Source organism: Artemia franciscana, unplaced genomic scaffold (assembly GCF_032884065.1).
Source record: "Artemia franciscana unplaced genomic scaffold, ASM3288406v1 PGA_scaffold_52, whole genome shotgun sequence".
Lineage (NCBI taxonomy): Eukaryota > Metazoa > Arthropoda > Branchiopoda > Anostraca > Artemiidae > Artemia > Artemia franciscana.
Genome location: NW_027062693.1, coordinates 886,942 through 902,520, shown reverse-complemented (window position 1 = coordinate 902,520; position 15,579 = coordinate 886,942). Strand labels below are relative to the sequence as shown.

The following is a 15,579-nucleotide window of genomic DNA, read 5'->3' as shown; positions in this document are numbered from 1 at the left end:
CGAAGTAAGATAAGATAAGATTTATTCATCACGAAACACACATACAATATTACATTCTAATATTCCTGCAAAGGCTCTTTGGCCTGTAAAAAAGGGAGAACATAAACGAGTCACTTACAAAGAGAAGAAAAAAAAATTAAATAATCACTTACTCATAGAAAGAAGAGCAAAAAGGAGAAGAAAAGAAAATATAATTAAAATAAAAACTATAGAAAACAAAACTAAATAGACTAATAGATTGAATAAACTAAATTAATTATGTAGATCAGTAGATAAAATAGACTCCAATGAAATAATAAGGAAATATATATACATATACATACATACACGGATATACACATATAAAAATAGATAAAATAATTTCTAAGAAGCCAACGAATTTTTAATAATTTTTTTTGAACAAACCGAATGAGTGGCACCTTCGAGCTGATTCGGGCAACTTATTCCATACAATATAACTCGCAATTAAAGGGTTAAAGTCTGATCTTACACAAGGAGTGAAAGGAGCTTGAATATGATTTTTAGTATTGCGAAGAATATAATTATTCTTATCAGAGGTGAAAGATGGTAGAACACTTAGGGGATGGGGGAGGTCACCATGAAGCTGAGAAAAAGTAAAACATGCGCACGAAAGAATATACAGTGACTTGAGATCAAGTAATGGAATAACTTTTGAACGGTTAAGTTTCCTTAATGAGGTTTCTAGCTTTATTATAAGCCTTAGAAAGTGGTTTTAACAGTGAAGGAAAGGTTGACATCCATACTATTGGACAGTAGAAAACGTAAGAAATATGTAACAAATATGTTCCCCCTCTTCCGAAAGGAATTCCTGTTTATGTGTGAATAGCTTGGCTAGCTAGAATATATCTTGGAGAGATTTTTGAAAGTTTAAGAAAACCGTATGTAATTGATTGGGTAGACCCCCACCTCTCTCCACTGCATTATCACTACTGGCGTTGTGTAATAATAACAGAAAGGGGCAAACGGAAAACTACTTGTACAAGTGAGTATGTTTGTTGGCCCTATGGAGAAAAAAATTAAAAAAAAAGTTTTTTTAAATGAAAGTAAGGAGCGACATTAAAACTTAAAACGAACAGAATTTACTCCGTATATGAAAGAGGCTCTTCCTCCTCAACGCCTCGCTCTTTACGCTAAAGTTTGACTCTTTCTCTTAACTTTACTTCTTAAAACAGTAAAAAACTTTAGCGTAAAGAGCGGGGCGTTGAGGAGGAAAAGCCTCTTTCATATACGGAGTAATTCCTGTTCGTTTTAAGTTTTAATGTCGCTCCTTACTTTCATTTAAAAAAACTTTTTTTTTGTTTATTTAATTTCTGGACGTTTTTAATTAATGCATGTTTCGATCTTGGCTCTCCGCACATAAATAATTAAAACAAAATTTGTATATTAATTTTCTTTTTGGCTAAATGGCTTTCTCATAGTTTTAATCGGAAGATTTTGAGAAAAAAGGAGAGAGGGAGGAAGCCTAGTTGGCCCTCCAATTTTTTGATTGCTTAAAAAGGCAAATAGAACTTTTAATTTTTTTACGAACATTTTCATTAGTAAAAAATATACGTAGTTTAAGAATTAGCTTACGTAACGAACTTCTATATTCGTATATTTTTATTGCGTATATGAGGGAGTTCACCCCACGTCGATACCTCGCTCTTTACACTAAAGCTTAAATTATGTTCCAATTCCTTAAGAATGACCCTTGAATCACAAAGCCCGTAGAATAAATAGTTGAAATTACTAAAAATGCTTTAGCATAAAGACCGAGGTACTACGAGGAGGAAAATCCCTCATATGCGCAATATTTTCTGCTCGTTTTAAGTTTTAATGCTGCTCCTCACTTTCAGTAGAAAAAAATTCTCATATTTATTTTTTCATTGTTTTTTTAAATAATGCTAAAAAATCCTGCTACCCCTTCATTGAAAGTCTCTTCCCCCATGAGAAGTTTTTCATGGAAAGACCCTCCCACGTAATCCCCCCCCCCCACCTCAACTCTCCCTCCCAAACCAAAAAAATCCCCCTGAAAACTTCCGTACACTTCCCAGTAACCATTACTATATGTAAACACAGGTTAAAGTTTGTAACTTGTAACCCCTCCCACAGGGACACGGGGGAGTAAGTCGTCCCCAAAGACATAGTTATTAGGTTTTTCGACTATGGTGAATAAAATGGCTATTTCAGAATTTTGATCCGGTGACTTTGAGGAATAAATGAGCGTGGGAGGGGGCCTAGGTGCCCTCCAACTTTTGGTCATTTAAAAAGGGCACTAGAACTTTTAATTTCCTTTAGAATGAGCCCTCTCGTGACATTCTAGGACCACTGGGTCGATACGATCACCCCTGGGAAAAAAGAACAAAAAAAAACAAAAACAAATAAACATGCATCCGTGATTTGTCTTCTGGCAAAAAAAAATGCGAAATTCCACATTTTTGCAGATAGGAGCTTGAAACTTCTACAATAAGGTTCTCTGATACGTTGAATCTGATGGTGTGATTTTCGTTAAGATTGTATGACTTTTAAGGGGTGTTTTCCCCTGTTTTCTAAAATGAGGCAAATTTTCTCAGGATCGGAACTTTTGATAGGTAAGACTAATCTTGATGAAAGTTATATATTTAAAATCAGCACTAAAATGCGATTTTTTTGATGCAACCATCGGTATCAAAATTCCAATTTTTAGAGTTTCGGGTCGCTCCTTACTACAGTTCGTTACCACGAACTGTTTGACAAGGAAGATTTATAGCTCACCAGAGAACTAACTTAATAGATTTTTTGCCTATGACATACTTACAAGATCGTTTTCAGGGGGGGGGGTTTAAACCCTCCCCCCTCGAAATATTTGTCTCACTCGTAAAAATGTAACAAAAATTGATAAAAAAAAATATGCGGTTTTAGAGTTTTTTTTGTGTACACCCCTCCCCCCCCCCCGAAACGAATCCTTCTTTAAAACGACCTCCATAAAAATTCCTGGATACGGTCCTGCATACTGATTTACTGACCAGCAAACTTTAAAGAAATTAAAACGCAAAAACTTACCAAAAACTTGTTATTTACATACTGTTGCTCAAATTTTTATTCGCGTTTCGTTTTTCAAATTCAGCGTAAAAAGGTACACCTCATGCACAAGAGAAGTGATTTGGCAGCCAGTGCAGACATATAAATAATGCGAACAATGACACCAACAATAGTGTTACAGATTGAAGATACTGCAAATATTGCAGATAAAACAGTTTAGCTTTGAAAAAAATGGAAATCTGGAAATATTCTGATTACAAAGAAAACCAGTTGGGAGTTTGAAAGTAAATTATATGAAAGTTTGTAAAGCGGAGGAGGAAAAATTGCAGTTCGACTTAGGTCACAACATGCAGCTACAAGATTATATCTTTCTCGTTTCTATGGAGAAGATTTGAATTGCACCTATTGTGGCCTTAGAACACCTCATCATCCAACGTGTCCGCACATAATCTTACAGGACAGACATTCGAAGGTTTGTGAGAGAACAAAAACATTAGCAGGTTTCATGCTTTGTTGCCATGCAACAACTCCTTTCCAAAGGAATAAAGCTTCGCTCTGTTGGATACCAGGTCACAGGAAAATTGAGGGTAACGAACAATCTGACTTAGCAGCAGAAAAGGCAGCCAGTGCAGACATGCAAATAATGCAAACAATGACACCAACAATAGTGTTCCACATAGAAGACATAATACTGCAGATAAAACAGTTTAGCTTTGAAGAAAATTGAAATCTCTCTGGAAATATTCTGATTGCAAAGAAAACCAGTTGGGAGTTTGAAAGTAAATTATATGAAAGTTTGTAAAGCGGAGGAGGAAAAATTGCAGTTCACTTAGGTCACAACATGCAGCTACAAGATCATATCTTTCTCGTTTCTATGGAGAAGATCTGAATTTCACCTATTGTGGCCGGATAGTGGCCTTAGCACACATCATCCAACGTGTCCTCACATAATGTTACAGGACAGACATTAGAAGGTTTATCAGAGAACATCGAATTAAGCTATGTGAAGAATTACTCGGAGGAGCATTAATTGAAGAACAATCCTTTGTAAGTGTAAAATTAGTTTTTGAATTTTTTAGATTGATTGGTAGAAAAAGGACGTTGTAAAACTTTTTTGCAGTGAATTGTGAAATTCCAATTCTGGAAGTGCATGGACCCTAAGATATTAAAACACAGAGAGGGTCGTTCGGCGATTCACTTACTCATCCAGAAGTGCACAAAGTAAAAAAAAATATGCATATTAAGGTAAAGCTGTGGGCGATATAAATATATTGATTGATCATTTGAATTCAGTTTAAAAGTTTGCGCCAGAAGCACTAAAAAATGTTTGAAAATTAGAACTTGCACCATGAGCAATAGAACGATTTTGGTGCTAAAAAATCAGAACTTGCATTAAAAAAAAAAATCGAAAGAAATTCAAAGACGGAAACTATGAGCGATAGAACGATTTGATTCATTATCCGAATTCTATGTAATAAACTACTAGCAGCACAAAAAAGGTAAAAAAAAATTAGAACACAAGAGACAAAGTTGAAAAAAAAAATTAAGGCAGAAATCATGGGTATTAGAAGGATTTCGATTGGTTTTTCGATTTCAGCGTATAAAGTTGCGCTAGAAGCATCGAAAAAATTTTCGAGCCAAAATCTGTGTGTCCCAGAGTTACTCTGACAGTGATTCAAAGCCTGCATAGTGAACATATATACCAGAATCAGATGTGATTTGGTACTGCTATGTTCCAGGGTTGTAACTTGCTTGGGAAGGGGAAGTAGTTGCCACCTCCAGGCTTATTCTTCCCATTCCAGTTCTCAGATTATTTATTCTTTGAAATATTTCAAAAGGATAAATAAGGGAAGGAAAATTTTCAAATTATTAGTGATTAAAAATTAGGAGGATAATTAGATTTTTTAAATGAATTAGATTTAAACAAAATAAAGTAGTCAAAATACATCAACCCTGGAAAACATAACCCATTAAAAAAAGAGGGGGTGGGTTTGCAATGCCGAAATTATGTTTCTGGTGGTGATGTTAATATTTGCCGGTAAGGATCTGGTGAAAAAAATATAGCTCTTGGGATCAAACCTAGATAGTCTGAGGACACTGGTTCAAACATGAATGTCAAATAGACCTTATCCCTCGAAAATTGGTGATCCTTGAGGCAACAACAGACCAGAAACTTACTTGGTGTTGCGCTACCGTACTGCTGGGGCGTAAATTGTTACCGCTCAGGGGAAGCAGTTGCCAACCTCGAGACCTATTTTTGCCTTAAATAGGATTTGAGACCGCAATAGCTGTTCATGCCCTATGACAAAAACATATAGAACGAAGAAAAATGATTTAGAAAAATACAAAAGCAATGATTCAGCCAGTGTGCAAAATGAAAAGAGGAAATGTTTCAGCAAAGACTTCCTCTACAGCCGCATTAGCAATGAGATTTTTCTAATATCGAGATTTAGCCTGCGCCAATTTGAGCCAATCAGAATTTTTCAAAGAATTTTCCATCCCATCAGAAAATTTCACGAAAAATCTGATTGAAAATTTAGCGTTAGCTAAATCTTGGTATTAGTGAAGTATTATTGTGAATGGACCTTAAGCCGTCCTCAGTGCAAAAGAAAAAGCTAAACTTCAGAGAATTTTTGCCTAAGATCTTTCGTTTAACTTCTACATTTTTTATTATTATCTTTGTGGTTATGATTATAAAATACTTGAAATAATTGGTGCTTTTTATTCCTAAGACACAAACTGTCTTCACATGATGCCAAACGAATTTTTGTTCAAGGGGAGTTTGCCAAAATAATTTTTGTTTCGCCGTGAAGTTAAGCTTTTATTTACCTGCATTTTCAGACCAATTTAAGGATCAGAATTATCTTTTTGTTTTTGTTTAATGAAATAGTCTTTTTACCTGCATTTTCAAAACCGACTGATGAGCCAAAAAAGATATATACATTCTTTTTTGTTGAAGACGAGAAGTTTCTCAATGCCTGGAAGTTTCTGTTCAGTCTTCTTGTTATGCAGTCTTATGAAAAATTGGCGGTATTTTTCGTTAATATAATACACATACCGCCTTTTCCTCGTGTTTGTCAAGGCTGCATAACGAATAACTGGAATTTCAAATACCATTTTGAAAAATATATGTCACCTTAAGAATTACCGGACTTGCTACGTCGGGCCACTGTTTGTTTACTTTTATATCTTGTCAACAAGAATGTCAGTCATTCGATGTGTTTATTGTTTACCTTTGGCTGGAATAGTATTAGTGGTCAGTTAACAACCAAATTGCACCAGAATTGATTTTTCATTTACAATTTAGGACTGCGGAGTGTCATAATCGCTAGACCACGAAGAAAAAATGCCATGCGCAACTCTTATACCCAACCCTTCGAGACCAATAAGAGACAAAGCAAGTACTTGGTTCAAGGTTGTATCCAAAGGAGGCTAGGGGGTTTGCATCTCACCCCTGAAATGTATATCTCCCCCACAAAAATATACCCCTCCAGAAAAATGTTCAACCCACGGACAAAAATCCTGGCTATAATGTGTCACTAACGAGATGCATAAATTCGAGTGAAGACAGGAGGGGGAGAGTATGAGGCTAGAGCCAGTCTTGAGACGCTTTTGATCTTTCTATTACAAAAAAAAAAAAACAATTGATTTCTCATTTTGAATGGGGGTGCAGATTAAATTTTCTCAGGGGGGGAGCTGCTGTCCGTCATGTTGATCTTTACCCTCTGCTGGTTTTGTAAAAATGAATAGACGGCCCCCCTCCATGCGAGGACAGCTTCGGGGTTGTATCTAGCCCCTAATCCTAGGGTGCTTGGGAATACAAAGGATTTGAATAGTTGAATTATCAAGTAATTTTTGTCATTGATTTTCTGTTCTACTTTTATTTTATTCTTATGTTGTTCGATGCATTGTAGGCCTAGTCCTATTTTCACTCACTATTACAAATACGTCACTTGACCTTGCATTTTAAATTCTAGGCTATGGTCACGTAACGCCATCTACTGAAGCAGGGAAGATGTTCACAATGATTTATGGAATTGTTGGCATTCCAATGACCTTGATATTTTTCACATCTTTGGTTGATAGGCTAATGGTACCGACAACTGCCTTGCTCCACTACTTGGCACGCCGACTCCGTAGGCATAACCACTTCAGGGTTCAGTGTATTCATTTAACTATATCATTCCTGACCCTTCTTGGCTTTTTCTTCTGTTTGCCAGCGGCAATTTTCAATTACTTAGAAGATGGATGGGGATATCTGGATTCGCTTTATTATTGTTTCATTTCTTTAACTACAGTCGGCCTTGGGGATTATATACCAGGCGATAGTCCGTACCAGCAATATAGATCTCTATACAAAATTTTGACCACAAGTGAGTTATGGTTTAAAGTTTTGAAAAAAAAAACTAGTCATTATTAAGTCAATTCGGGAATTATATATCATTAAGACAAAAAAGACGTCATTTATTGAGACGTATACGATATATGCCAAAAAACAAAACAGAAACGGAAACTAAAAGATCGGCAAATGAATCAATAATTCTGTGTGTATTTAAAGTAAGTCCATTTTTTTTTTAGCCAAATCACTCTCTGGGGCTTACTTTAAACACACAAACAATGCTATGATAAAATTTTTATTCTGGCTACCAATTAATGCTAGAGTACCTTCAGTCTAAAATGGAAGGTGACAAAACATTTCACCCCTAGTATGCTTATAATACATAAAAGGGTTAAAATTGTAGTCCTTTCTGCACTTATAGTCAGTTGCATCAATTGAGGGAGTGCAGGGCGGCCTCCCTCCTTCCAGATTTTGAAAACACATATGGGTATTTTTATTGAAGATGCCTTTTTTCATTGGAAGATTTGAGAAAAACAACTAATTGAGGGACTTAATTTACTATGGGGTTCGCCCTCCTTCCAGACCCCAGTTTGTCTCTCCCAAGCTGAAATTTAGTTTCTTCAAAATCTTTTCAAAACTAAAGTATAACAGTTCAAAATAGGTACGAAACCGTTTAATCGACAGTGAACAGATATAAATTTTTAACTGGATATTTCGAACACTTATACAGTGTTCATCATCAGCAGCATCATCAAACAGTAAAAATAGTTTCCATCCCTATTTTGAACTGTTATACTTTCGTCATGAAAATGCAGTGTGGTCTTCGAAGTTATCTACTTTTCAAAACTATGATAAGCCTGAATAATTCAAGCATCTTATCTGATATATCTTTGCCTTTATGGTACTACACGGATGTATCGATATAAATATATCGATATATGGATATAAAGATATATCTTTGTCTTTATGGTACTATATGGATATATCAACATAAATATATCGATATATGGATATATAGATATATCTTTGCCTTTATGGTACTATATGGCTTATTTTTCATTGTCATTTTTACCGGATTTGGGAGAACTGGCTCCAGCTTTGCCTCCCCCAAGGATTTTGACGAAATTATGCCACTGCCCCTTCCTGATGAGGTCTGTCCTTGTAGTCAAACCAATTGCTTATCATTTTTGTTATCTGTTGTTCTGGAACAGAGATAAAAACTATAACTAATATCGTCGTAGTTGTGTTTGGCAACAAATAAGTATCATCATAATTATTACTGGATGAGTAAACCCAATGCGAATGAATTCATTGATATAAACTGGTTCTCTTTTTGATACAATATACAGATATAGGCTTGTAAAATCAGATGTTTTTCAGGAATATAAGTCACAGTCGTGTTACTTTTGGCGCTATGCAATAAAACGAAGGAAATGGCATGTTTGATTTATTTTTTATTTCTCTCTTTATTTAGAAAGGTTTCTCTTTTCTGTTAACTAAGGTTTTAGATGTGCAGGGCGAAATGAATTTATAAGTTTTGGGATTCGATTGAATTTTCAGCTATGAAATCTTATGGAAACTGTTAAATAAATTTGTAAACCTAGCCTAACTTGATACAATCCAGTCTAATTTGATTATAATTATTTCATTGATTGACTGTTAATGTAATTTAATCCTATTGAATTATTGAAGAAAAACACATTAAATTCGCTTCATATTCAACAAATATCACACACACCTCTTCTGCCAGTAAACACTGTAAAATAATATATGCCAATAGAAAAATTAAATAGAATATCTGTGTTACTGAAACTGAACAAATTCTATTTTTTTTTTTTTATTATGCCAGAGACTAAGGATTTTTTTCCCCTTTTTATGGCACTTGGTATCCATTAAGTGACATGTAGCGATCGCAAATTCTGTCGGTCTGTCGGTCGGTCTTTCCTGGTTTTGCAACTTTAGGCACTTCCAGGTAAGCTAGGACGATGAAATTTGTCAGAGGTATCAGGAACCAGACCAGATTAAATTAGAAATTGACGTTTCCCCGATTCGACCATCTGGGGGACGGTAAAATCGGCAAAATTAGAAAAAATATGGTATTTTTAACTTATGAACGGGTGATCGGATCTTAATGATATTTGATGTTTAGAGGGATATCGTGTCTCAGAGCTCTTATTTTGAATCCCGACCAGATCCGATGACATGCAGGAAGTTGGGGGGGGGGGACCCAAAATCTTGGAAAACGCTTAGAGTGGAGGGATCGGGATGAAACTTGGTGGGAAAAATAATCAGAAGTCCTAGGTACTTGATTGATATAACTGGAACGGACCCGCTCGCTTCGGGGGAGTTGGGAGTGGGGAAGGGTTAATTCTGAAAAATTAGAAATATTGAGATATTTTTAACCAACGAAGGAGTGATCGAAACTTCATGAAATTTGATGTCTCAGAAATCTTATTTTAAATCTCGACCAGATTCGGTGACATTGGGGGGGGGGAGTCGGGGGGGCCTAAAATCTTGGAAGACGCTTAGAGTGGAGGGATCGGGATGAAACTTGGCGGGAAAAATAAGCATAAGTCCTAGATAGGTGATTTGCGTAACTGGAACGGATCCGCTCTCTTTGGGAGAGTTGGGAGGGGGGAAAGGTTAATTCTAAAAAATTAGAAAAAATGAGGTATTTTTAACTTCTAATTAATTTTAATCTTAATGAAATTTCATATTTAGAAGGACCTCGTAACTCAGATCTCTCATTTTAAATCCCGAACAGATACAGTGTCATTGGGGGGGGGGGCGAAAATCTTGGAAAACGCTTAAAGCGGAGAGATCAGGATGAAACTTGGTGGAAAGAATAAGCAGAAGTCCAAGATATGTGACGGAAATAACTGGACCAGATCCGCTCTCTTTAGTGGAGATGTGGGGGGGGGGATAATTCGGAAAAATTAGAAAAAATGAGGTATTTGTAACTTCCGAGTGGGTGATCAGATTCTATTCAAATTTGATCTTTAGAAGGACCTTGTGATCTAGAACTCATTTTAAATCCCGACCAGATCTGGTGACATAAGAGGGAGCTGGAGCGGGAAACCGGAGATCTTGGCAAATGCTTTGAGTGGAGACATCAGAATGAAACTTAATTGGAAGAATAAGCACAAGTTATTGACATGTGATTGACATAATTGCATCGGATCCGTTCTCCTTAGGGGAGCTGGGGGTTGTTAATTTGGAAAACATTGAAAAATCGAGGTATTCTAACTTAAGAACGGGTGACCGGATCTTAGTGGAATTTGATATTTAGAAGGAAGTCATGGCTCAGAGCTCTTATTTCAAATCCCAACCAGATCGGTTGAAATTGGGGGGAGTTGGAGGGGAAAACCGAAAATCTTAGAAAATGCTTATAAATGTTGTAGATACGTGATTCACGTAACCGGACTGGATCCGCTCTCTTGGGGTAGTTAGGGAGTAGGTTCAGTGCTTTGGCGAGTTTGGTGCTTCTGGACGTGCTAGGACGATGAAAATTGGTAGGCGTGTCAGGGAGCTTCACAAATTGACTTGATAAAGTTATTTTCCCCGATTCGACCATCTGGGGGGCTGATAGGAGAGGAAAAATCATAAAAATTTAAGTATTTTTAAGTTACGAGTGGGTGATCGGATCTTAATGAGTTTTGAAATTTAGAAGGACCTCGTGACTCAGAGCACTTATTTTAAATCCTGACCGGCATTAAGCTTCTGATTTTCCTTTTTAAGCAATCTATTGATTCTTAGATTTTTGCCAGTGCTCATACCATATGAGCTCTTGGCTCTTGGCTCTTCCGACCTGGTCACCAGTACCATATGAGCTCTTAGCTCTTGTTTTAATTATAGCTTTGTTTTTGCTGCCTTTTGATGTTTTAGCCTCGAAGTATTTAATTTACTCTTTAATATATTATTTACTGTATGTAATTTTTTCAATAGCAACTCAAAAATTGTAATACATGACAAAGTACATGAAATGGCATTTATTTGGTTTTATAACATTTTTTTTTTTTTGCGGAAGTTGTTCATATCCCAGATTTAACGGCAAATTAAAAATTTATGATATTTTGAATTTACTTGAATTCGCTGCTTTGAAAAATTGTGAAAATTGACTGTCAATTGATTTTAATTATTCATTTTAACATAAATTATTAATTTTTCAATGTTAATCTAATCTTATTGCATTTTGTTATTAAAGTAGAACATGTTATATTTACTTTTCAAATAACGATGTTCCTATCAAACACCATAAAATCAAACACCCGATGGAAAAACGGAATTGAATATTTGTCGATGCTGAAACTTGACAAATTCTATTCTTATTTTTCCTTTTTTTTTTCATACCAGAGTCTAAAAAGAGAAGTGTTTAGTTTTATTTTGCCCTTTTTACATTTTAACCACCCTTTGACGTTTGACTTTTTAGCCTCAAAGCTCTTTTTGACTCTTTTCTACGTTACTGCATTTAATTTATTAACTAGTGTAACAATAACTTTTTTTCCAGTTTATCTCTTATTCGGACTGGTAGTAATGGTTTTGATTTTGAACATTTTCTACGAAATTCCAGAATTGAATTTTGGAAATATGTTTCTGCTAAAATCAGATGAATACATACCAAAAGACGACACAGAAGGAAGATTTCTCATAAGTAATAGACGGCGGTCATACGGAACATCTGATACAACCCAACACCCCCCTACAAATACATCAGATGATTCAAGGGGGTCGTATGAAGCTTAACACTATATGCATTTTTTCCACTGTAGCCATATGACCTTTTTAAGCTATTTTTTAAATTAGGAATAGCTGAATGTTTGGCATTGTATATGTGTTATTTTGTGTTTTTTATATTTTTTCTTTTGTTTTGTCGTTTTTAGTCTGCAAAATTTATTATAGTAATTATATACATTTTGAGTACATGTGATACAGCTTACCCCCACCCCCCACGAACATATTTAATGATTAAAGGGAATTATGTGAAGTTTAACCCTTTATGCATACTCTCCACCAGTCGTATTATATTTCTAATTATTTTTTTTAAAACCAAGAATAGACGACATTTGCATTGTTAATGTGTTTTAGTTGGTTCTTTTTCAACTTTTCTGTTTCCTTTATTTTTTATTTTTATTTTGTCATATTTTCTGTTTCTTCTTCTTTTAGTATTCCTAATTTATTATAATAAATATTTGTCTTTGTGCTAAAGATTCGAGTTCCTACTTTAATAATATTCACGTTATCTCTTGAACATGTTACACGCCCCCACTCAACTTCCCCAACGCCTTTAACCAGACTAAGGGTCGTATGAAGTTCGACATTGTGCATATTTTCTAATGTTGCAATCAGAATGTTTGGTTATCAATAAGAATTTTTTATATAATTTTTTTTTTTATATTTTCTAATAAAAGCTTAAAATTATTATAAATAAGAATTGCCGAATGCTTTCAAAGGTACTTAAATTAAGTCCTTTTTTGTTTTTCAATTTTATTTTTTCAATGTACGGATTTTTCAGTTTGTACTTAACGTTCAGATTTTATAAATGGTTTGGCTAACTTCCTTGGCTAAGTTCCTTGAAATGAGTAATGAGAATAGTATTAGAATAATGATAGAATAGCATAAATAAAATAATAATAGAATAGTATAATATAATAAGTAATAAGTTCCTTGAAATAAGTAATAATATATACGGATTTTTCAGTTTGTACTTAACGTTCAGATTTTATAAATGGTTTGGCTAACTTGGAGAACATTTATTGTAAATTAAGACTCACCAAATGTTCAGAAACCTACCGAAAGGCTGACTCTTGCCTCTTAAAAGAGGCAACAACTAACTTGAAAATAACTGAAATTAAGTAAGTGAATAAGTTCCTTGAAATGAGTAATGAAAATAGTATTAGAATAGTGATAGAATAGCATAAATAGAATAATAATAGAATAGTATAATATAATAAGTAATAAGTTCCTTGAAATAAGTAATAAGAATAGTATTAAAATTATAAAAGAATCCTAGGCAGCGCAATAGCACTGCCTGAGTACAGAACAATGTTGACCCAATGTTTTATTTTTTTCTTTTAGACTAGGGCACTTCGTATAGAAGTTGTCATAGAAACTACGAAAGGGGCTCAGTCGATTGAAAATTGAAAGGGCTAGCATTGTTTTTAAAGTCAAAGGTGATCGGAGTTCAAGCAGCCCCTACCCCACGCCCATCATATCCCCAAACACATCCAATCAAAATTTTGAGGTATCTATTTTCTACAAAATAGTTGGAAGGTTTGGAAATAATGCCTTCGAGAATGACAACCCCCTGCAGCCCTCAGGGCAAGGGTTGTAAGTTATGCCCTGTGGACATATAATATTTTTATGGAAAAGATAGTAGTATAAACTTCGGAGGGGACTCATTGGATTGTTAATTAGAATTTATAGTACCCCTTTTAAGAGTCAAAGCGATCGGAGGTCAGTTGCCCTCCCTCCTCCTCCGCAGTACGTAGTGTTTTCCCAAAATGTGTCCAATAGAATTTGAGATAGCCATTTGTTCAAAAATAGTATAAAGATCATAATAACAAGATTTGTGGGATTGAAAGAAACCCCCAGAGCCCGGGGGCAAGGGTTGTAAGTTAGGCCCTGGGAGTATTTAAGGTTTCTTATGAGAGGAATGGTTGTATAAACTTCAGAGAAGGATCATTTGGTTGAAAATTGGAAGTTCTAGTTCCATTTTAAGAGTCAATATTTAATGGAGAGTAACTACCCCACCCTTACCTTCCCAACTACCCCTCAGTTCACCAAACGCATCCGTTTGAAATTGTAAGATAGCCATTTTCATAATCATTTGCCGAAATCTTAGAGAATTTTGATGGCAAATTGGCTGTTAACATTCTCTCGAATTTTACCTTCACAGACTTAGCCTTACTAGTACTAGTATCACAGTAGTTGTGGGGGTTCTAGGAGAAGTCGTTGCAGTGTTAGTGTTGTATTGGTAGTAGTAGTAACAGTAGTAGCAGCAGTATTAATAGCGGTAGTAACATGTACATTTTGCGTTTTCGTCAGTTGAAAATCCCTTTCATGATGCCCTGGAAGTTTCACTTTGACACAGTGAGCCGTTCCAAAAATATCACTGGTGTGCCGTTTTGCCGCCTTTTTCATTTTAATACTCTAGGCCATACAAGCTGTTACAACTGAAGTAGTACTTGGAGTAGTTTTGTAGCAGTAGCAGTCTTAGTAAAAGTAGGAGTGGTAGTAGTGTTAGTAGTGACTTGTATATTTTACCTTTTTGTCAATTGCTCTTCGCCTTTAAGTATTCCTTGAAAGTCCTAACTTAATATCCTAACTATTCTTAACATACGTCCTTTTGACAATCTGCAGTTCTATTTCCCCTTAATTTTCTGTCAATTTTTCACCTTGATACGCGTAGCCTTATTTGTACTAGTATCATAGTAATATCGGTTGTAACAGTAGTAGCAGTATTTCCAAACAAATTGCCCATGAAATGTTCATGGTACCCGACTGAACGGCCGTATTTCAAACAATCGGGTGTGCGAAAGTGCAGTTAAATTTTGCTTTCTAGGGCTATTAGAAAGAAAGGTTGAGATGGCTAGGGCAAGGTTGAGATGACTAGGGCACGTTCTGAGGATGAAAGATGACAGATTGCCAAAAATTGTTTTTTTCGGCCAACCGTATAGGGCTTAACGGAAAGCAGGCCGTCTGTGTTTGGGGTAGGAGGATGTCAAAAAATAAGGATTTAAGGGAAATGGAAACTTCTTGAGAGGGTGTAAAGAGGGACGCTTTTAACAGATTGGGATGGAGGAGGAGCTTGCGTAGCTGTGTTGGCCTCAGACACCTCTGAAGGTCAATAAATAGTTTTTACTTAAAGAAAAATATTTTAAATGTTCTCACCTTTTTCGCTTTAATAAATCAAGAATTATAAAGAATTTAAGAAATAAACATTTGACAATGCTCATTCATTTGTGTTTGTTCAGTAAAGTACAAACTATGCACTGGCCTTGAAAAGGCATGAGGGATGTAAGCCCTAAACTTGTTTTTGGAAAAAAAAGTTTTTAAAATTAATTTCTGTTCGTTTTATATTAACATAGTCTTTTTCATAGGAAAAAAAAAATAATAGTTTTAATCTTCTCGGTTTTTTTAAGAATTTATAGTTTGGCCTGCTATTCGTATGCTGGAAAAGCTTCTCAACAATTTTCAACAACACGCATCCTTTTGAATAT

The 15,579-nt window shown here is 35.3% G+C and overlaps 1 protein-coding gene across 2 annotated transcripts in view; it reads left to right on the top strand.

Annotated features, from left to right (window-relative positions):
- The window catches only part of LOC136041970 (potassium channel subfamily K member 1-like), a 34,053-nt gene extending 21,488 nt beyond the window's left edge, over positions 1–12,565 (top strand). For both annotated transcript variants that reach the window (XM_065726791.1, XM_065726790.1), the window contains exons 3-4: positions 6,999–7,394; positions 11,868–12,565. In XM_065726791.1, coding sequence (XP_065582863.1) covers positions 6,999–7,394; positions 11,868–12,103 — 632 coding nt within the window. In that variant the 3' untranslated portion in view covers positions 12,104–12,565. The remainder of the gene's footprint in view (positions 1–6,998; positions 7,395–11,867) is intronic.
- Positions 12,566–15,579: the final 3,014 nt, after the last annotated feature.